General features: G+C 47.5%; 2 protein-coding genes across 5 annotated transcripts in view; one reads left to right on the top strand and one right to left on the bottom strand.

Annotated features, from left to right (window-relative positions):
- The window catches only part of MIER1 (MIER1 transcriptional regulator), a 70,000-nt gene extending 56,332 nt beyond the window's left edge, over positions 1 to 13,668 (bottom strand). For 2 of the 3 annotated variants that reach the window (XM_045027311.1, XM_045027312.1), the window contains exon 1: positions 6,665 to 6,799. In XM_045027311.1, coding sequence (XP_044883246.1) covers positions 6,665 to 6,673 — 9 coding nt within the window. In that variant the 5' untranslated portion in view covers positions 6,674 to 6,799. Of the gene's footprint in view, positions 1 to 6,664; positions 6,800 to 13,337 lie in introns of those variants that run through there. The other variant, XM_045027313.1, reaches the window with a different exon arrangement.
- Positions 13,669 to 14,683: 1,015 nt separating this feature from the next.
- DNAI4 (dynein axonemal intermediate chain 4) overlaps positions 14,684 to 23,274 on the top strand; it is a 30,690-nt gene continuing 22,099 nt past the window's right edge. For both annotated transcript variants that reach the window (XM_045028749.1, XM_045028750.1), the window contains exons 1-5: positions 14,684 to 14,845; positions 15,619 to 15,808; positions 18,018 to 18,211; positions 20,245 to 20,354; positions 20,589 to 20,745. In XM_045028749.1, coding sequence (XP_044884684.1) covers positions 14,796 to 14,845; positions 15,619 to 15,808; positions 18,018 to 18,211; positions 20,245 to 20,354; positions 20,589 to 20,745 — 701 coding nt within the window. In that variant the 5' untranslated portion in view covers positions 14,684 to 14,795. The remainder of the gene's footprint in view (positions 14,846 to 15,618; positions 15,809 to 18,017; positions 18,212 to 20,244; positions 20,355 to 20,588; positions 20,746 to 23,274) is intronic.

Here is a 23,274-nt window from a genome sequence, read left to right as displayed (position 1 = left end):
AATGGAAGCTGGGCAGTCTTATAAAATTGCAACATGATGTTTTTAACTGCCACATCAGTATTCAGTAGTCTCCCTTGCTAAAACACCAGATTCATGGCTGCTAGGTGAAAGGACTCAAAACACAGATGCAGGATTTGATCTATCCTCAGAAAAAGATTATCAGAACCCAGCAGTAAGAAGAACAGCAGCTCTTAAGACAATGTTAACAGGTGTGAGTGGCAGACATCATGAGTCCATGCTGGAACTGTGAGAGTTAGTCAGGTTCCATGTTCCTGGATTTTACATTAGATTCATTTTCTACCTAAAATCTTAAAGACGACAAACAGAAGGCCCCTTTCCAAAGTGAGAAGATTGTCATTGTCCTGGATCTCAGTCCCAGCAAAACTTTAGACATCTGGCTTCATCTTTTGTAGTAAAACTATGAATCTACAGATGATTTCAGCTGCAAAAGATTGTGTCTGTTACCATGCTGTTTAAATACTGTAAGAACCAAAAGGTCTATCTAGCCAACAGTGGTGAATGCCAGGTGCCCCAGAGGGAATGAACATAACAGTAAGCATCAAGTGATCCATCCCCTGTTGCCCATTCCCAGCTTCTGGCAAAGAGAGGCTAGGGACACTGTCCCTGCCCATCCTGGCTAATAGCCATTGATGGACCTATCCTCCATGAACTTGTCTCTCTCATATCCTGGGATCAATACGGCTACAACACTGCATACGAATGAAGTTTATTTTTTTTGTTGCAAAATGTCAGTAACAAGTACACTTTCCTTTATCACTTCATTCGTCGCCATAGAATAAAATCACTGTTTTATGGACTTATTCCAGGTGTGTCCATACCCAAATATATGAACATCAAACAGGTTGAACATCAAAGTTTTGAATATATAGCTAGGCCATATACTATAACTGTTTCTATTACAATTTAACTCATACAAAGCTCACGGGCTCACCACCTTGGACAAATTCCATTTGTAAAACAAACAGCATTTACGCTCATGCAGCGTTTCATCCATTTATTTTACTAATGTTATATTTAGTTAATTCACCCATGACTAAATTGCAGACACCTCAAAGATAGAATACAGGAGCCATTTAACAGGCTACAGCAGTACTACATACTATGGTACTTGGTGCAGGAAGTTAACAACTTAATTGGTGACTTGGAGGAAACAACCAGCTGAAATGGCAGATAATAGCCTTTGCTCAAGATGGCGTGCCTTCCTCTTGTTACTTGGATATACAAACTGGAGTCTTGTTAGAACTCTTGTGCATTTCTGTATATTCAGGTAATGGCAGTGTTCAAGAACATTTACCCCCACTTGTGTTTGGCAAGAAGGTTGAACATTTGCTGGATTTGTACCTCCAGGCTGGTGTAAGATTACTACTTGAGTATACATCTGAACTCCACTTGGAAATTTCAGCTAAGACAAAAAATGGATGCCCACTGAAGAATTTTACATACAGTACTCCAATGCTTGGAACTGATTTGGCTTCCTTGTCACCTCCAGATGAAATTTAAGGTGTTTATCTCAGTTTATGAAGGCTTGTTATTTGGCTACCAGATATTTAAGAGATCACTTCTTCTCCCAGAAAGCTGAGGTCAGTTGGGATACTTGAGCTTGTACATCAGGGGCTGGATGCAGCACACTCAGCAGAGGACCCTTGATTACATAATTTCCTTTGATCAAACACAGCCCAACTTTGATGACTTTCAAGGACTATCCATTTACTTAGGCTTTTTCTGAGGAAAGGGTTAAGTAAGATTTTGTTCAGTTTATCAGCTATTAAATTTTAAAATGCTGTGTTATCTTGGAAAACTTACAATAAAGCTAAGTTAAAGGGCACATATTCAAACTGAACAAACCAATCTGGTTGCAACTACTTAGGAATTTAGATAAGGAGAAACTAATTACCCACATTGGTCATGACACCTCACTTTTGTAAAAAATTACCCACAGTTGGTCAGAACCTTTGCTTTATGTCTCATCTGAAGCACAAGCCTTCAACAGCACAATATCCCAGAACACCATGCTGAGTAATTAATTCAGTTTTCACTTGAAGACTGACTTGACTGAAGTTTCCTGTACCATCCTGTGATTCCTTGGTAGTCTCCCTTCATACTGTTGAGGCCCATCCCTCCTCAACTTGGGAAATCCGAAGAGCTCATAGCCAGAGGTGATATGATTGTAAAAAAACAAGTGACAATACTACTATATTTCATATAGCATATTATGTTACTGTTAATTAGAACCCTCTTCCCTCCATGGAAGACAAAATGCTTCACAAAATTACGTTATACAGAATTAGGTGGCATAACCAGGGGGAAATGCATGTATTCAACTGAGACTTAAAATAGATGGGAAACACGTATAGGAAGGCAGTTCCAGATGCCAACTGCTGCAAAGGTGACGGTTCCCATTGCACCATTAATGCTGGGGGGGGGGGGGGGGGAAGGGAGATGAGAAAGCATACTGTCTTAAAAGCTGTGGTATTTAATACGGGCTGACTTCTGTACTTTTTTAGCTAAGGAAACTGCACATGCGTAATTACACTTGGACACAATTGCATCACTTTCTCCACAGCCTTTGTACTAAACCAGAATTCTGATTAACAACTTCATACCTATTTTTGAACCTTAAATACTCAAAATGTGGATACTCAATCAAAATAAAACCTTTTGTAAAACTCATATATATAATGTTAACAGTGAGACTGTCCCCTTCCAGCCAGTGTCAGCCCCTTTCCCCATATTAAAAAATGCAGAAGTGCAAAGAGGTATTAATTTATCTTCAAAAGCTTATAATCAGGGAAAGAGTGAATTAAATTGCATATATACCATTACTAAATGAATGTACAGTACAACCTCAGAATTACAAACATCAGAGTTATGAACTGACCAGTCAAACACACACCTCGTTTGGAACCAGAAGTACACAATCATACAGCAGCAGAGATAAAAAAAACAAATACGGCACAGTACTGTGTTAAACTACTAAAAAAATAAAGGGAAAGCAGCATTTTTCTTCAGCATAAAGTTTCAAAGCTGTATTAAGTCAATGTTCAGCTATAAATTTGAAAGAACAATGTTTTGTTCAGAGTTACGAACATTTCAGAGTTATAAACAACCTCCAAGCCCGAGGTACTCGTAACTCTGAGGTTCTACTGTATAAGCCAAATGTTTCTTTAAACCCACGGCTCTTAGAGTTAATACTACTTCTCTATCTCAAAGAAAGCTGGAAGGCTAAATTCACTAAAATTTGTCAGGTGCTCCAATATCACAGAAATGCCTATAAATTAAAATAAATAAATACAGTCATTAGTAATTAAAACCAAACAATATAAAAAAGGAACATTCAAACCAGTATTAATTTAAAAAAATAGTTTCATTTTTGCAGATAAAAATCAGTTTCATTTTCTAGTTCCATTTACTAGTATAATGGGGTTTGAGTTCCCGTCAAACTATTTCAAGCCCAACATTCCATTAAATTAAAAATAATCCACAAAGTCTTTTCATATTCATATTATATTTGTTCAGCATTTTAAGTCTATAATTTTGGTCTTAAAAAGCTAGCTGTTTGTCTCTTGAACACAACAGTTTATGATACTTCCTCACTTAAAGTATGTCTACACTGCGGCTGGAAGCTTGCTTCCCAGAGTGCATAGACAGAAACAGGGCTTTGAAGCTGTGCTCCGGCTCTGGGCTCCACTCTGGACAGAAATGCACTAGCTCTGCTTAAGCTAGTGTGCAAAAAATAGAAGTGTAGCCTTGGGTAGTCCAGGCAGCAATTTGGGCTAACTACCTGATACAAACCCACCCAGACTCCCCAGGTACACACCTGAGTTGCTACCTGTGCTAGCCCTGGCTACACAGCTATTTGTAGCATACTAGCTCAAGCAGAGCTAGTACATCTGTCTATCCGCTCTGGAAAACGCATTCCCCACTACAGTGCAGACATATCTTTAGGGTGAGACTGGACTGCCCGTAGGAGGGTCAGCACTGAATTCACAGCCTGTAGAAGAGAGGGATAATGTAGCTTTAAGACAACTTTGAGCCCTTCTGATCCTCAGCTTCTTCCTCGCCCCGGTGTAATATAGACAGCCCTCGAGGCCTAAGTTATTAGCAACCCTTCTCAACAGTGCTACTTGATGTGACCCCCATTTAGTCAAATTTAGTCTAAACTTCCAATCTGAAATCAAGCCAATTCTCTCAATATTGTTCCTACACAATCTGACATTCTCCCAGAAGTGTAAAAATTGCCCTTTCAGATCCAGTGCTTCCTAACCCTGATATGACCTTCCAGCCTTGCTCCCAGTACACTTGCTACCACCACCTACAAAGCCAGCATTACAGCAGCATCTTCCTAAGCTCCTGCACCACAGAAATCTTTTTACAGCCTGATTCAGGGCTTCTGGAGCCCCTTTATGCTGCTCTAGCACTATAACATACCATCAAAGGGTGATAGTGAGGATGAGGATCTCCACCTAAGTCCACACTCCTAGAAACAAAGTTTTAAAATAAAGCTCTCTGAAGTTCTCCTGTGGCCTCTGAACAGTTTTTCTTTTATCCAGTAGCAAAATATCAAGCCCAACAGAATATAAGTATAGCTCCAGAACAAGGCACATTAACATTAAATTTAAAAAAAAAAATCATGATTCACCAGCTTCACCAAGATGGCTTTCTACAGCTCTATCTATGCACTCTGGAACAGAAGTCTCATTGCACTGAGAATTGTATAATCTGTTACAATGTGAAAATACATCGAAAATACAGTATAGAAAATAACTTTTGAAAGGAATGCAGAAAGTACCAGTTACTGGCCCCTGCAACAACATGGTGAACTTGAGTTCACACCAGTGTAGTATGCAAAAGATTTCAGAATTAACACCAGTATTTAATTGACAAAATGTGCAAGCAGTTAGTGAGACTTTAACACACATAGATCCCACATGCTGTTATGTCCAAAACATCAAGTGTCCCTACATCTCTGTGGCCTTGAAGATATGGGAGGGAAGGGGAGTTACATATTTTAATTTCTTGCAGGTTATGAAAATACCGAGGGAGGAGATCTGTGACTCTCACTGAATCCACCCCCAAGATATTGAGAGAAAAAATTAAGGTGTTTATTTCCCAACTGTGGTGACACTGAGGATATGATAAACATATTGAGCACCTTATGGCACAGACTTCTGTGGCAGGAAGGAGTCTGAATGCCAAATCAGGATCTTCACGGGGCAGGGGAGGGGAAGAAGGAATACACACTGAAAAGAGGTTTCAGAGGATAGCCATGTTAGTCAGTAAAAAAACAAAAACAAACGAGGAGTCCTTGTTTTTAGAGACTAACAAATTTATTTGGGCATAAGCTTTCGTGGGCTATAACCCACTTTATCAGATGCATGGAGTGGAAAATACAGTAAGCAGGTATAAATGTACAGCACATGAAAAGATGGGAGGTGCTCTGCTTACTGTATTTTCCACTCCATGTATCTGATATAGCCCACGAAAGCTTATGCCCAAATAAATCTGTTAGTCTCTAAGGTGCCACAAGGATTCCTCATTGTTTTTACACTGGAAAAAGAAAACTCTCCCCAAGTCAAAATAAAAGGAGGAATGAAAAAGCGGTGGTTTCATAACCCATAGTTTAAAAAAGGATAACAGATCTGATAAATAGTCTAAAGATGGAGGGGGCTCACTGAGTTGATTAAACTGAAAGACAGTTTCTAAAGACACTCTCCCTCTACAGAAGAATGGCTTTAATGTATGAACTGCAAATGAACATTTCCAATATGATTCACTGAAATGGTTCCAACCAGCATATTAGTTGAAACTTCCAATTCCAAGTCAAAGAAAATCTCAGCAAGATTTCTACTGCCTCTGTCCAGAACATGAAATGAGCAATTCCCCAAGAAGGGTAAAACACTGTCCTTCCATATCCGACCAGAAGAAGCAAATCCCTGCCACACAAACCTCAACTGTGCCTTTTTACATCCCATTATACACGACCCACAAAACAGAAGAACTACAGATAGTTCTTCCCCACTCTCCCCACTTGGAGACCCCAGAGTAAGGGGGAGCTCTTCCTCCTTTCCACACCAGGAAAAGCAGCGCCTCTCTCCAGGCACAGGGGTTACCTACCCACACCCAGCTGCTGCTTCCACTCCTGCCAAAGGAGTAACACCCCCTACCCCAAGGCTTGCTAGCTGCCTCCCCGACTCCCTAATGGTAGGCGCCCCTACCGTGGCCGGCCGCACAGCCCCGCCCATAGGGGAGGCGCCCCTACCCCTCCCCGTGGCGGGCCGCGCTCCCCCTCCCATAGGGGCGGCGCCCCTACCCCCCCCGTGGCGGGCGAGGCCCCCCTCTACCATAGGGGTGGCGCCCCTAACCCCCCCCCCCCGTGGCGGCCGCGCCCCCGTCCCCGCCTCAGGGTATCGCTCCGGGCCCCGAGGCAGTAAGGGGCGCGCCCCTAAACTCACCAAGCACAACCCCCCTGTCCCGACGTAGGACCCCCCGCCACCAGGGGCGGGGCCCTGGCCCGGGGCAGAGGCCCGCGAGAGATACAGGGCGGCCTCCGCTCCCAGGTAACTAACTTGTGGGAAGCTCCTCTCGGCCGCAGCCCCGCGCAACAAGTTCCCGGCCAGCCCCCGCCCCGGAGCCGGGCTCTTACCTCCGCCATGTTCACTGAGCGGGCGGGCGGGCGGGACCGACAGGGAGCGGGGAAGGTCACATCGCCGCCGCGGCGGAGGAAGCGGCACCGGCGGCGGCGGGTCACGGTCTGTGCGGCGGCCGGGGGGGGGGCCGCCGGGGGCAAAGACACCAACGTCACTCCGTACAGGCGGCGGGCGCGCCCCCGACAGCACACTCCCGGCCGGGCCCGACACGGGAACGCGCGCTCCCAAGACGTACAGCACACAGCTGACGTAGAGAACAGAAAGCCCCGCCCTCTCAGGTTCTACTCACCCGCAAATGGGGAAATCCTCCTTCCCCCACCCAGCGGTGCAGGCCTCTGGCCCTCGAAGCCCCTTAGGTCTAGGCACGAGCGTGCGAAGGCCGCTCCGGCTGGCATATGGTGCCGGAGCCCCTGTCACGAGCTAGCAGCACCCCTCCCAGTGTCACTCACGAGTCTAGCAAAAGAGCGGGTCCCTCTACAGCACTCGCAAATGCTGGTATCAGTCACCTACAAACAGGGGGTCACTTGAATAACCAGCATAAGTATTCTCCCTTCCCCGGTGCAAATCACCAGCCCGTATACATCCCACCCCACCCGGTGCAAATCAAGACACCGGGACAAACAATACAGTACTCACCTTCCCCCAAGCAATGTAAATCACCTGCACACTTACCTCCCCTAACCCCTCTCCGGTCCCAGTGAAATCACTAGCACACATTCACCTCCCATGCAATCACCAGCATACACATACTCCCGATGCAAATCACCAACCAGCAAATAGGGTTCATGCTCGTCTAAATCACAAGCAAATTATTATTTACAGTATAAGCACTGTCAACAGTAAATAGAGTCTCACTGGGTACCCACCGCCAAAGTGCCCCGAAGACCCGCGGTGGGGTCCTTCCGCCCCGGACCCGCCGCTGAAGTGCTGGGTCTTGGGCGGCAATTCGGCAGCGGGGGAGTCCTTCCGCTCTAGGGCCTACCACCGAAGTGCCCCAAAAACCCACGGCAGGGGGGTCCTTCCACCCCGGGACCCACCGCCGAAGTGTTGGGTCTTCAGCGGCAATTCGGCAGCAGGGGCCCCCCGCCGCCAAAGACCTCCTGAATCCTCTGGGCAGCCCTGGAAAGGAACCTTGGATAAGTGTGTAAATTCATTTCCCATTACAGTGCTGGTACCCCCAACTTAGCAGGATACAGCTATCAATTTTTCATTAATTTACTTGTACTAGAAGAGGTACAATAAAGAGAGTTAAAGTTGTTAACTGCTTTTCATTCTCCTCAAGAGTTAGGGGGGCTTGTGGAGCAATTTATTTATGTGCACAAGGATGTCCCTTCAATCCTTCTGAGAGATTTTGATTAAACTTCCATGGAGGTACTCTACAATACTCTCCCGGAGGTTTCTAGGGATAGCAGCCTTTTTTCTTTCTCCGTGGTAGGACACTTACCCATGCCAGTCAGAGAGAACATTATCAGGCACTATTGCAGTAAACAGGCTAGCAACATACAGGCCCTGGGTGACTTCGGGACACCAGCAGCAGCAACTGTTCTCACTGTGCCTTTGTTACCCGAGTCAGGAGATACAGTAACTCCTCACTTAAAGTTGTCCAGCTTAATGTTGTTTCGTTGTTACGTTGCTGACCAATTAGGGAACATACTCGTTTAAAGTTGTGCAATTCTTCACTCTTACATTGTTTGGCCGCCTGCTTTCTCCACAGCAGCCTCCCTATGCCCCCACTCCCCAACACCTCCCACCTGCCAGCAGACCCCACGGATCAGCACCTTCCCTCTCCTCCCCTGCCTCCTGCCTGTGGCAATCAGCTGGCTTGCGGCGTTCTGGAGGCAGGAGGGAGGAGCAAGGACTTGGCGTGCCTCCCCCTTCTCTCCCCTGCCTCCAGAAAGCGGCAATCAGCTGGCTTGCAGCATTTAGAAGGGAGGGGAGGAGCCAGGACGCAGTGTGTGAAGTAAGCGGGGAGGAGAGGGGGGGGAGAAGAGATGGGTCAAGGGTGAGAGCTGGGGGGAAGGGGTGGGCTGAGGGTTGAGCCCCCTGCCCCTGGTGCTTGCAGAGTAGGGGAAGCTGCCCTGGAACCTAACCCCCACTATTTACATTAATTTTTATGGGGAAATTGTATTTGCTTAACATTGTTTCACTTAAAGTCTCATTTTTCAGAAACATAACTACAATGTTAAGTGAGGAGTTACTGTATCAGCTAAAATCACCACCAACTGTGGAAAGTGGTGCCAGTATTCAGTGCCATTGCCCCACATTCCCATATAGTTTCATGCAACCAAACAATTCCCTCCTCATTTCCCTCACCCCTGGCAGGCTATACTCACTATGGCTGGTGCTGTGCGTGGCACTATGCACAATCACTGCAAAGCAGAGGTGTCATGAGCAAGTCTTCTTAAAACTTTTGAGGAACAAAGGAAAAGAGTTATGAATTTTAATTTCTGATTTCTGTTATGACTATACTGACAATGGTAATTCTGTGTGTTTTATTTGTAGGTGTGGCCATTTTAGCCTTGAGGAGTTCCCCCTCTGCACCCATAAGCTAGATAAGGAGGAGAAAAAAAGAGGACTCAATGACATGTTCTGCGAAATCCTGCAAGCCACTGCTGCATCAGACCATGAACAGAGGGGCTTGGAGGATGAATACTGCAGATTGTATAGCATGGGAAAGAGCTGACAGCAGCAAGGTCCAGGAGGCCTATCAGGAAAAGGAGAGAGAGATGCAACACAGCAAACACAGATGCTGCAACCTTTTGTAGACCTACAGGTTCAACAATGCCAGGCTCGCCTCCCTTTGCTGTTCATGGAGCACTGAAGCATAGACGCTCCTTACATGCCCCCCCTCAGCATTCCATGTGGCATCAAGGGTCGCATCCCTACCCCTGCCATTCCATCCTGTGATACAGTAAGGACAATCACAGCTTCACACAAACTGACCTGTGGGAGCCACAGTTGGTGTATGTATAGCTAAAATGGACATGAATGTTCCTTCCTCTTTTTTTATGCTCTCTCCTAAATTTATTAAGGTTTTAATGTACTTACTTCTAACTCTTTTGTTTGGAAAATAATTAATCTTTATTACTTTCCAACAGATCTGCATAATGCCTGGTGGCAGTGAAAGCAGTGGTATTGTACATTATGACACAACACATAGGACCAGTGACAAACACAGTATAATAATCTTAAATTTACAGCAAGCACCACAACATTAATAGGTGCATTGTCAGTGTTACATTCATAGATGTACAGCGAGAACATGCAGTTCCTAACAGGCCCCCAAACTGCAGGATCAGGCAGCGCACAGTAAACCACAAGGTATTACTGCACTCACTGTTGAAGTGCTCTTTCAAAGCCTCCCTGAGCTGTATAGCTCCATGCTGAGCTCTTCTGAGAGCCCCTACATCTGGCTGTTCTGACTTAGCAGACAGCCATTCTCTCTCCAACCCAGCAGCAACTTTTCCCCCTGTACTTCAAGATAATATGCAGGACACAGCAAGCAGCTATAACCATTGGGATTTTTTTTTCCCACTGAGATCCATTCTTGTGAGTAAACAACACCAGCGCCCCTTCAATCTACCAAAAGCAACTGTCATTCTGCACCTGCTGAGCCAGTAGTTGAATCTTTCTTTGGTGCTGTCAAAGTGGCTGATATATGTCTTCATGAACCAGGGAAGTAAGGCATATACTGAGTCCCCCAGGATGACTATTGGCATTTCAAACTTGTCAGTGATAATCCACCAGTTGGGAAAGAAGGCTCCTGCTTGTAGCTTTCTGAACAGTCCTGTGTTCTTAAAGATGCAAGTGTCATGCATATTCCCTGACCAGCCAGCATTGTGGGTGAAGTGTCCCCCATGCATAACCACAGAAAAATAGACCTTTCTGTTGATATACTCTGTGGGTGATCTTGTGCCAAAATAGGGATATGTGCACTGTCTTTCACTTCATCAGTTTGGGAACCCTCCATTATGTCCTGCACGTTGCTGAGAGTCTCAGTGCCATATAGCAGGAGACAATTAATGGCCCTGCAGACTTGCAAGACAACAGCCCTCACAGTACATTTTCAAATTCCAAACTGATTTCCCATTGACTAGTAGCAATCCAACACAAGAAGTTTCCACAGTCCGATCACCACTTGCTTCTCCACTATCAATGCAGCACTCATTTTTGGTGTCCCTGCGCTGCAGGACTGGGGTGAGCTCTACACACCCAAAGGTTCTGCAGCCACTGCTTATCATCCCAAGGCTGCATTTGCTTCTTGGGCCCAGAAGTGGTGCTCCACCCTTTGCACTGCTCTGTGAGCACCACCACCAATCTTGAATTGGTTCTCTCTATATCCCACAGCAATCTGCCATCCAGGAAATCATCATGTTCCCCACAGTTCTCGTTGAGGTTCTGCAAGGATCGTGCATCCTGTGCTTGCAGTGCTCAAGACACCAGTGCAGAGCTGTGCAGGCTCCATGCTTCGGTTAGAGATGGTAGACAGTGAAAATTCCTGTGCTGGTTTGTGGGATTTTCAAAACTGGTGTAAAAATTATGGGATGGAGATGGCATTATGGGCTAGAGAAAATTGCATGATGGGAACTTGATCCTGCATTCCCAGTCACCTCTGCGCTACTCATTTCTGCCCTGCCATGCATTGCCAAAGCTGCTGAAAACCCAGTGTTCTGGTGGTGGCAAGTTGCACACTGGGATACAACTGTACTCTACATCGAAACAAGCACTCCTGGTGAGTATGTGCACCACTGACGCAAAGAGCCAAGTACGCGTAAGCATTAGCAATATACTAACTGCGACAGCTTTATGCTGACATAACTTGTTGACAAAAGTTTGTAATGTAGACATGCTCCTACTCACAGGTTAACTTTACATATGTGAGTAGTCCCACTGAAGATGAAGCAAATAGGTCTTCTAAGAACCGGTGTTCACCATCTCCTGCTTTATGTGACAGTGTTGGATGGGATATAACTAGCAGAGGAAACCTCTGGATCCCACATTTGTCCAGTCCCAGTACTGCCTGTTTGCCCTACACTGCAGCTGCTACAGTGGCACAGCTATGGTCATACTGTAGACACTTCCTACATCAACAGAAGGGGTTTTCTGTGGATTTAATTAATCCGTCTCTCTTAGGCCTGGTTACATGAGGAAATTAGGTTGGTATGTCACTTGGGGTGTAAAAAAATCTATACCCCGAGTGACACAGTTAAACCAACCTGCGGCCCCTGGGGAAGGTGGGGGCAGAGGGCTCCACGCACTGCCCTTGCCTGCAGGCACTGCCCCCCACAGCTTCCATTGGCGGGGAACTGTGGCCAATGGGAGCTTCAGGGGAGATACCTGCGGGAGAGGGCAGCACGCGGAGCGCTCTGCCTCCCCCTCTCCAGGGGCGTGGTGCCGGCTGCTTCTGGGAGCGGCACGGCACAGCGTGGGGCCAGGGCAGGCAGGGACACTGCCTTAGCCCCGCTGCGTGTCACTGCCACCCTGGAGCTGCTCTAGGTAAGTGGCACCGGGCCAGAGCCTGCACAACAAACCCCTGTCTGGAGCCCCCTGCCACACCCCTCCTGTACCCCAACGCCCTGCCGCACCCCACACCCCTCCTGCCCCCAACCCCCTGCCCTGAGCCCCCTGCCGCACCCCGCACCCCTCCTGCACCCCTACCTCCTGCCGCACCCCTCCTGCACCTCAACCCCTTACCCTGAGCCCCCTGCCACACCCCGCACCTCTCCTGCACCCCAACCCCTGCCCTGAGCCTCCAACCACCTGCCCTGAGCCCCCTCCCACATTCCGTACTCCAACCCCCTGCCTTCAGCCCCCTCATACACCCGCACCCCAACCCCTTGCCCTGAGCCCCTTCCTGCACACCGCACCCCCTCCCACAGCCCGCACTCCCTCCCGCACCCCAGTCCCCAACCTGCTGCCCCAGCCCTACATTCATGGCCCTGCATGCAATTTCCCCACCCAGATGTGGCCCTCAGGCCAAAAAGTCCCACCCCTGACCTAGAGGCTCTGACCAAGACCAGGGCTCCATTGTGGTAGGCAGGGCTTTGGAGCTGTGCTCCGGCTCTGCTCCAGGCAAAATCCTGCAGCTCCACTGCTCTGCTCTCCAGCTCCAGGCTCCGGCCCAAAGCCCTGGTGGTAGGCACTGTAAGAGAAAGCAAGTGACAGACCCTGCTCCCAAGGAGCTTACCAACCTAAAGACTGGCAAAGTGTTGGCAAAAGGAAATGTTATTAGCCCTATTTATAGATGGGGGGATAGAGCTTAAATGACATGGGAAATGTGCGACAGCCAGGAATTAAACACAGGTCTAGTGCTTGAACCACAAGAGCATTCTTGACTATACATAGTATCCCGTTAGCTAAAAGTCGCCCCACTACCTATAACAATCTAAATTAATACCAAAAATAGCTAAACAACGTAAGCTTTTTAATTTTGTAAATTTCCAATCTCCCCATGCCTCACATACGCGCTCTCTCTCTGTCAAGGGCACATTGAGATTGCACCAAAATGTTGGGGAGGGGGAAACCTGCATCCACGCTGTCCCTAGGTGAGACTTTTTTAGTCTGTGGTTTGGGTTTTGTTTACCTTTTTAGGTAAAATGTGTTATACAATATTTATAACCTATGATTATTACACTCAGACGCCAATGCCACCAGTTTTTCAATACTCACATTTTAAATACTTTAAGAAGTTCTGTTACTCTCGGGGACTGTTTAGCCACATGGATGCATTGTTGCTTTCCTTACAAAGGGAGAGAAGAACACAGACTTGCCCCAAGTCCCCGTTAATTTGAAGGTAGTGTTTAACATCTCTCTCGCAAGGATTTTGGTGTTTCAATGAGAAAAGGGGGTTACAGGGCCCTGAGCGGTCAGGGGGTCCAGCTCCTCACTGGTTTTGGGCGGGGGGGGGCAGCTCCTGGCCCCTGGTGTGTGTGAGTCCAGACCCTGCCCGGTGTTGGGGGGGGGGAGCTCCTGAATCTTGCTGTGCGGGGGTCCGGATCCTGCCCGGGGTTGGGGGGGGAGAGCCTGAAACTTGCTGTGCGGGGGTCCGGATCCTGCCCGGTGTTGGGGGGGGAGGCTCCTGGCTCTTGCTGTGCGGGGGTCCGGATCCTGCCCGGTGTTGGGGGGAGGGAAGCTCCTGGCTCTTGCTGTGCGGGGGTCCGGATCCTGCCCGGTGTTGGGGGGGGGGGAAGCTCCTGGCTCTTGCTGTGCGGGGGTCCGGATCCTGCCCGGTGTTGGGGGGGGAGCTCCTGGCTCTTGCTGTGCGGGGGTCCGGATCCTGCCCGGTGTTGGGGGGGAGGGGGAAGCTCCTGGCTCTTGCTGTGCGGGGGTCCGGATCCTGCCCGGTGCTGGGGGGGGGGAAGCTCCTGGCTCTTGCTGTGCGGGGGTCCGGATCCTGCCCGGTGTTGGGGGGGGAGCTCCTGGCTCTTGCTGTGCGGGGGTCCGGATCCTGCCCGGTGTTGGGGGGGGAGCTCCTGGCTCTTGCTGTGCGGGGGTCCGGATCCTGCCCGGTGTTGGGGGGGGGAAGCTCCTGGCTCTTGCTGTGCGGGGGTCCGGATCCTGCCCGGTGTTGGGGGGGGGGGAAGCGCCAGGCTCTTGCTGTGCGGGGGTCCGGATCCTGCCCGGTGTTGGGGGGGGGAAGCGCCTGGCACTTGCTGTGCGGGGGTCCGGATCCTGCCCGGTGTTGGGGGGGAGCTCCTGGCTCTTGCTGTGCGGGGGTCCGGATCCTGCCCGGTGCTGGGGGGGGGGGAAGCTCCTGGCTCTTGCTGTGCGGGGGTCCGGATCCTGACCGGTGTTGGGGGGGGGAAGCGCCTGACCCCTGGTGTGCGGGGCTCCTATCTCTGACCGGGGGGGGGGCGGGGACCCGCGAGCCGCGCTGGCCAGCGGCACCGGAGGCCTCCAGTCATGAACATCCTACCCCCCCGCCCCCCGCGGCGCCTACCCCGTGTTTCCGTCCCTCTCTGCCAGCCAATCACCTGGGCGCACGTTGGACGGCGGTTGCCATGGTTACCATGTAACCGCGCTGCTTCTGGGCTCGCGGAGGAGCGCGCCGGGGCCGCTGGGACCGGAGCGGTATCGAGAGTCGCCCCCGCCGGGACACGGGCACCGAGCCCCGGCCCGGCCAGCACCATGTCCTCCTTCACCCAGGCCGGCAAGGGCAAGAGGCCAAGCGTCAGCTTGTGAGTGCCCCGCCGCAGGGCCCTGGGTCGGTCACTGGCCCCCGGCGCTGGGCAGCGGGCTCAGGAGGACACGGGGCAGGCCGGGGGCCCGCGCTCTCCACGGGCCCTGGGTCCTGGTTGTCTCTGCTAATCCTGGCAGACCAGGCTCCATCCCAGTGCTATAAATCGGCGCTGAGAGTGCGGGGTTTTGTTGGTTACTCTTGGTTACCATCGCCTTAGTTTACAAGATCTCTCTCCTAGCTGATCTATGTGGCACGTTTCAAGTGCACCCACCCCTGGAGTAGCTAGCTCCCAGTAAGCTTTCTTTGCACGTAGCATCTTCCACACAAGGATCTCAGGGCATTTTAGAGCAGCGAATGGACTAAGCCATTCATAGCTGTCTTGTGAAAGAGGGAAATGGTAGTACAGATTTTACAGATAGAGAAACAAAAGCACAGATATATGATTCACCAAACTCAAGCAGAAAATCTTCAATAGCGTTGAGAACTGTACCTGTGTGGCCTGAATCCCAGTCCTACATTTTAATCCAAAGACTGTGCTTCTTGGTCCTTCATTTCCATACCAGTTGCCTTTCACCACACTTAGCCCCATAAAGAGACAAGAACTTTAGCATTTCTTCTGTTCTGTTATTTTCCAGTTAACATTTGCTTCTGCGTTTGTGAAGTTGACATTTTGTAGTAAAAATCCACGATTTCGCTACAGCTTTATACTGTTCATTATCTGCTAAATAGTCTATATACATTTCTTGATCACATTTTGTTTGGTTGAAATAGGACATCAAAGATAGAGTTAAATACGAAGAGGACATCTATTTCAGGAACTAGCAGCCAAAGACGAATGAGCTATGTTAGTGGTGTCAACCCAAACAGAGTTGGATCATTGAGTCGAAGAAGCATACTGATAGCTTCTGATGGCAAAAACATGGATAAGGGGTCTCTCATAGGGAGTAGACATACCATTCAGGTAATGAACTTTTCAATACCAAATATTTCTAATTATGTTTGATTGTTAATCTTAAAAGTTGTCTGGAAAGAGGCTTGGGTGGTGTGCAGGGGAAAAGAGGGCAGTGTGACAGGGTAACTCTGACTCTGAATGTGACACGGGTAGGCTTTCTAGGAAAAGGGGAAGCCACTGCAGATATTCCAGAAAGTGAGAAAACCCGTTGGAAAGGATGATGATCAGTGTTTAAAAAGTGACCCTCAAAGGAACAAACAAAGTATCTGTGTCCTTTTTGCTTCTTTACAATATATTGAGGAAGGCTGAAATTTCCCCCCCTCCTTTATTTTCTAACTTACAAATAGAGTTTCTGCCTTGTCTTCCCTGTTTTTTTCTAGGTGACACTTTGGAGGAGTCCTTGGAAGTCCAGAGAACTAGTGTAGGAGATTCCCTTGCTCTTAAGGATCAGGGATGTTTAATCTTTAACAAAAGATCTTTTATCCCAAAAGGACATCAGTCATATGTGTTAAATTGATTTTAAAAAATAGTGATTAAAATTAATTTCTTTTGCAGGTGCACAGGTTTCACTCCCTTGGCACTGGTACTTTTGATGTCAGTCCATGGAGTGTTGGGGAAAAACAAGGGTAGATGAGACCACCATTTTTGCTTTTGAAAAAACAAGGAGGATTTTCCCCCCCTTAATCTTATGCATTCATCCATCATAAAGAAAAAGAGAAATATTTCTTCTGTCACCTCCTATATAGCAAATATTTGCTACATCTAGCATATCTATACTTGCTTGCCTTGATTTGGTTGTAGGCTGTATGCAAACAGCTACATGCTCAAGGAAAGCTTGATTCTAGATAAAATAAATGAAAGATAACTTTTATAAATTCAGCATGTTATATTAATATCCAACTAAGGTTTTGCATGCAAACTGATAAAAATTGTCAATCTAGGCTAAAGCATATTACATACATGCATTTCTCTGTTAGTGCAGGGGTCTTACATGGGCCCAACCCATTTCATTAGCCCTGAATGTGACACTAAGGCTGTGCACAGGAATGACTTTTACCCTTAGAGAATGTCAGGTTCCAGTTCTGTTAATATGCCATCTTTCACAAACATTTAAGAATTGTTCTCCTAATTAAACAAAAAGTGGAGAAAACGTTCTTTTGAATTTTTTTTTTCGATTTTGTAATAATAATGCGTTGAATTACTAGAGCGCTTTTATCCAGTATTGTCAAGGCACTTGACAAATCATAATTGCCTCTCTGCACTCAACGTGGGGAGTTATTATCTCCATTTTATAAATGGGAGACTAGGGTAGGGAGATTTAAGTGACTTACAGGGGTGCACAATAACTCCTTAAATAGTCAAGGAATACATATATTTATTGAGCAGTGAAATTTACTTTTTCCATTACTTGCTTGTGTTGATTTGAAACATCAGCCATTTAGAGCAACAGTTTTCTTCTTAAGTTGAAAATAACCTGTGTTTAAATCCATGAAACATATTGACAGGAGCATTTGTGTTTCTTTACCTGACAGAGAAAAAATTCCAATACAAAGTATCAAGAAAATTCTGTTTAGAAACCTTACAATCCACTTACAGTATATTTTCTTGCAGAAGAAATTTTTTTTAGGGGCGGGACTAATAAAATTTAATGAAGTTGCACAATTTCATAATCTTAGCACTGTGAACCAGCTAGCCTCTGATTTATACCAGATTTTGCCAAAATGTAGGTCCTCTAGGTTTCTTCATCATGAAAGTTACTATAAAGCAGCACAGCCTGAAAAGTCAGCAGTGATGATCAGGGAGAAAGTGTGCCTCAAGTAGTTGGTGTCTGTAGTTTCTCAGCATATTCCTGAAACAGCCTCCACTTGCAGAGTTCCTAAGAAGCTCTTGGCAGAAACTAAAGATGTCCTCTCATGGTTGAACCCCTTCAGGGAGAGTGGCAGTACAAACAACATCTACCCTCTCAATGTATGCTGGCACAGAGAGGTTCCGTTGCCCCTCCCTATGTTAACTACTAGGGTGAATGTTCCTGTATCTTCTAACACTAATAAAGTTAAATTTTGCATAGCTGCATTTGTAGCTCAAACGTTTGTCTTTTTCACCAACAGAAGTTGTTCCAATAAGAGCTATTACCGCACCCACCTTGCATAGCTACATATCATTTTCATTTATTTAGAGAACATAAGATAATTTTTATTATTGTTATTTAAATATTCAGGTATTTGATGAGCAAGGGAAGGATGTAACACCTCGTCCACTCTATCGACCAGAACCAAGTGCTTCGATACACAGACAAAGCAAAATCTTATCAACGCAGGATTTCTCTGGGGCCACTGGATCTGATTTTCTGTCTTCCTTATCCATGCATCAGACATCTGGAGTTAATGCTAGTTTAGTAGGTCCATTCTCAAGGTATGTTGTTACATTCCTTGGGTCAAATCCTGGCCCATGCTATTCAGGATTCCAGAATGGCCATGTATGTAAGCTTCAGAAGTGCTAGTACCAGGAATAATTGGAGCCCTGGGTTCCAGTCCCTGCTCAACTTATTTGAAGGCTCCTCCCATCTCCTTGGCATTTCCTGTCAGCTAGCTTAGGTGGCTCCCTGCTCAGCATGCTGGCTTTTGTGGATCCCAGTCTTAGGCACCTAACTCTCCCTATGTATTGTATAGGGAGCCTATGTGCTCAATTCAGGACTGTGGATTCCACTAAGCGGGAGGGGACCTAAAGTTAGGTGTTGTAACACTGAGGCTCAGTCCGCTTTGTGTATCTAGCCCTCAGTTGCCATTGCAGTACTGCATAAACTTAAGGGTTTGCACTATCATTTTTGTCATTTTAAATTTTGGGAATAATAACGAATATAATGGAATCTATCTATAATTTCTCAGTCACACCTTCCTTAGCCTATTTTCCTATGCTGCATTATATTCTTATATATTTTTAGACACACACCTTTTGAGGAAAAGGAAGTATACTAAGAAAACTGTTATACACAAGTATGTTTTAAAAAAACCTTCATCACAACCATTCCTTACACATAGATTATCACTGTTAAGTCAAAATGAAAAGACACAATGAGACAATTAAGTGTATATGATTTTCAAGATGTTTTCTTATATATTTCAAAGACATTTCAAAGGTTGATAGTGAAAAGTGCTGAAGACTCTCACCTGACAATGGTGGGCTCATAGCATCACACAGCAACATCACTCGCACTTACGGCTAGTAAAAAGTGGGAGGGCATAGCCCTCCCCTTTTTAAAAGTGTGGGGGGGCATGGCTCCCTGGCCCCCTCCTGTTCCGGCATCCCTGCTCCACACTTCCCAGCCAGCCTTGCTGCTCTAACAGCACCGTTGGCTGTGTGGCCTGGAGATTGGAGGAGGCTGGGGTTCAAGAGGTCAGGGATCTAGTCCCGCTGCCCTTCCGTGTCACCATAGGTGAGTCCCTTGGCTTCTCTGAATTTCAGCATCCCCAGCTGTGAAATGGCAACAACCACCGTGCTTTGAGCAGGGCCGCCCAGAGGGGGGGGCAAAGGGGGCAATTTGCCCCGGGCCCCCAAGAGAACAGCGGAGGCTCCCGCCTCCGCCCCTCTCCTGGAGCCTCAGCGCTTGATGTCTCCGGCAGAGCCCCTGAGCCCCGCCCTGCTCAGAGCCACGTGGTGAGGGGGCGGGGCTGGGAGCTCCGCTCCCTCCGCTCGGCGTGGAGCTCCCAGCCCCGCCCCCTCCCCACGCGGCTCTGAGCGGGACGGAGCTCAGGCCCCGCCGGCCACACGCTGCGGCTGTTCCGGCGAGGCGCTGAGACTCCGGGTGAGGAGGGAGCCGGGGGTAGAGGCTGGGGCCGGGGGGAAGCGGGACCCGCCGCCGAAGCGCAGCCCGGTCTTTGGCGGCGGGGGGCCCTTCTGTTCCGGGACCCACCGCCGAAGTGCCCCAAAGACCCGCGGCGGGGACCCCCCCCTCCGCCGAATTACCGCCGAAGACCGGGCTGCACTTCGGCGGCGGGTCCCGCTTCGGCGGTAATTCGGCGGCGGTGGGCTCCCGCCGCGGGTCTTCGGGGCACTTCGGCGGCGGGTCCCGGAACGGAAGGGCCCCCCGCCGCCGAAGACCCCGGGCCCCCAGAATCCTCTGGGCGGCCCTGGCTTTGAGATCACTGCCTGACGCGTGCTGTGGTGAATGGATCCCAGATCTTATTAAATTCTTCCCCATCATCTTTTCAGTACCATAGGATACTCTCTCAGATGAAGTCTTAATTTATTAACTCCTTTAAACAAATTCATTATTTTCTTTCCAATGTCTTTCTAGGATTTCCTCTTGTGACACAAGCATTTGCTGTATGCACAATCACTATGTAATGTGACTTGGCTATCCTACTACCAGTAATTCGTTATTTTTGTATTATTTGGAATATTGCCATATCTGGACTTTATTTCTGTATATTTCTTTGTTATTAAAGGACATATGGAAGCAGCAGTATTTCTAAATCAACCACATCTACAACTGAGTCTATGGCAGATGAAATAATAGAGCCTGGTTCTAGACGAGACACAGCTATTAGCTTATCTGGTAAAGAAAATGTGCTTCTGTCATTACAGAGATTCATACTGTTGGCTTTGAAGCATGATTCTGGGGGACACTGAAGTTGGTAGAAGTTGAGGGGTGCTGAGCACCCTTTGAGGAGCTCAGTGCCCCACAGTATGTGACTCCAAATCAACACTATTATTTTTTTACAGTTAAGTTTTCCTCTTTTGATCTTAGAACAGAAAAATATTTTCATTTTCACATTATGTAATTTGACAGAGGTACAGGTGAGGCGAGATGAGATAAAAGAACAGCTGACAAAAGAAGACATTGATAAGAGAGTGGATATTTACCTCACGGAGACAGAAACTATCTGGTTATTGGACATGCCAACTGCCATGATGTCCGTAGAATCTGAAGATGCTGAAAAAGTGCAGTATGTATATGTACAATTTCACACACACTTCGGTATCCCGAGCCACAGTATGCTCAATGCCCTCAATTTCCATTGACTTGAGAGAGTTGAAAGGGCTCATGAACATACAGGATCAAGGTCTTTACTACCTATATTTCACAAGATGCCTTTTGTCTAAATGCCATACTGTACTCGCTTCCACCTCTAAACATGACAAGCTAGTCTCCTTTACACTGTCTTGCCGATTGAATTTAGACCTTTCACCTACTGGGGCAGATAAAGCAGTTAGTGAAAAGCAGAGGTGGGTCGTATCCTAGTGACAACAAAACCCATTACTAAAATGAATGTTTTATTTAAAATAATCATTTCCCTTTACCCAAGTAAAAAGGCTTTAAAAAACAAATGTCAATCTTTAATTATTTACCATCAGTTGAAGCCCCATCATCATGCCAGGAATGGAAGAACAGGAGCAGTTTTTATTGCTTAAAATGCATTTATTTTGTAGCAGTGCTATGTAAACATAGGAAAAGCAGACTTTTAATCCAAACATTAAAGGAACACACTCAGATAAACATTATATGGTATTAGTAACACAGGAAGGGATGTTTGTTTTCGTAAAAAAACCACCAAAACCAACAACCTGTAGAAAGGGGAGGATTTAGAGCCTCATTCTGCAAATACTTGCATTTAAGGCAATTATTCACTGTAGTAAATGCTGTGCTTGGTAGTACGTTTGTGGGAGGATCAGGTTCTAGATGGCTAGAGAGCCTACAGGAGTTAGGTTTTGATACAGAAAAACTGTTCTGGGATTTCTGGTTTATTTACAGCAGTTCAGGTTTACTAAAAAACAACACTCCCCCCTTTCCACCCCCAAGTTTGGCAAAAGACTCTGGAGGTATGCTTTCCATGCAGCTTTCCAGTCAGTAATTCCTAAACAAAGTATAAACCAACAAACTAGATAATCTTTATGTTTCCCTGAGGCTGCTGTCTCTTTCTCCTACTAAAGTAACCCAACCCCTTTTTAAAGTGTAGAGCCTAAATAGGCTCCGCTGCACCTAATTAATTCCCACTTTGGCATTTTAGGCTAAATTCACAAAGGTACATAAGTGCCTAAACCCCAGACTTAGGTGCCTAAATCCAAATTTAGGCACCTAAGTCCCAGTTTTAGTCTCCATCGTGATTTACAAACACCAGCCATTTCCTGTAGGTGCCTAAACGAACTTGGCATCTACATTTTCAGAGTAAACATTTCCTCTGCCTAAATGTCTGCCTCTGGGTAAGCGCACTGCTGCCTCAGTGTAGGTGTTCAGGTGCTTATCTCCCACCTAAGCCCCAGGGTGAGTCATGAACCAGGGAAGATAGGCTTACCTCTGTTGCCTGCGAGGCCCTACCTGGTAGGCATGCTCAGAGACTGCCTGCTAGATTGGGTCCCATTCAAAATCTGGCCAGAGGAGAAGCAGGCGGTGATAGTGCTACCCATCTTACACGTTTTAGCAACCCAATGATTAGAGCACTCACCTGTGATGTGGGAGACCTGGGTTCAACACTCTCTCTGCCTGATGGGGAGAAAGAATTTGAAGAGGGATCTCCCACCCCTCAGGAGTGTTCTCTACCCACTGAACTATGGGATATTCTAAAGTGGGGGCTCCCTCAGTCTCACCAGTGGAAGCCGTTCCACTGTGGATAAATAATTACAAGAGTTGAATTCAGGTCTTCCACAGCCCAGATGGCTGCTCTCACCACTGGGCTAAAAGTTACAACGTGGGTGGTGGCAGCTCCACCACCTTCTCCTCCTCATGTCGTCACCATTGTGTGTGTGGAGTTGGGTGCCTGCCTGAGTCATTCTCACAAAAAATACCTTAGATGCTTAAGCCTCCTGGCAGCAGGAGAGGGGTGCCTGGTTGTGAATCACTAGCAGAGCTAGACGTCTAACGCCAGGCACCTTTCTCTGTGAGAGGTAGAGGTTTAGCAGGCACACCTCTTGGCAGCTCCCCTTGTAGCGTGCTGGTTTTTGTGACTCACAGTCTGACACCTATCTCTCCCCAGTCATTTAATAAGGAACCTAAGTGCCTAACTCAGGCCTGGTCTACACTATGCATTTATACCGAATTTAGCAGTGTTAAGCCAATTTTACGCTGCACCCGTCCACACAACGAAGCCCTTTATAGCGATATAAAGGGCTCTTAATACCGATATCTGTACTCCTCCCGACGAGGGGAGTAGCGCTCAAATCGGTATTGCCATGTCGGATTAGGGTTAGTGTGGCCGCAAATTGACGGTATTGGCCTCCAGGAGCTATCCCACAGTGCACCATTGTGACCGCTCTGGAAAGCCATCTGAACTCGGATGCACTGGCCAGGTAGACAGGAAAAGCCCCACGAACTTCTGAATTTCATTTCCTGTTTGGCCAGCGTGGAGAGCTCATCAGCACAGGTGACCACGCAGAGCTCATCAGCACAGGTAACAATGCAGTCTCCTGAGAATCGAAAAAGAGCTCCAGCATGGACCGCATGGGATGTACTGGATCTGATCACTGTATGGGGAGAGGAT

The sequence above is a fragment of the Mauremys mutica genome, chromosome 8 (assembly GCF_020497125.1).
Source record: "Mauremys mutica isolate MM-2020 ecotype Southern chromosome 8, ASM2049712v1, whole genome shotgun sequence".
NCBI lineage: Eukaryota > Metazoa > Chordata > Testudines > Geoemydidae > Mauremys > Mauremys mutica.
This window is presented reverse-complemented; position numbering and strand designations above follow the sequence as displayed.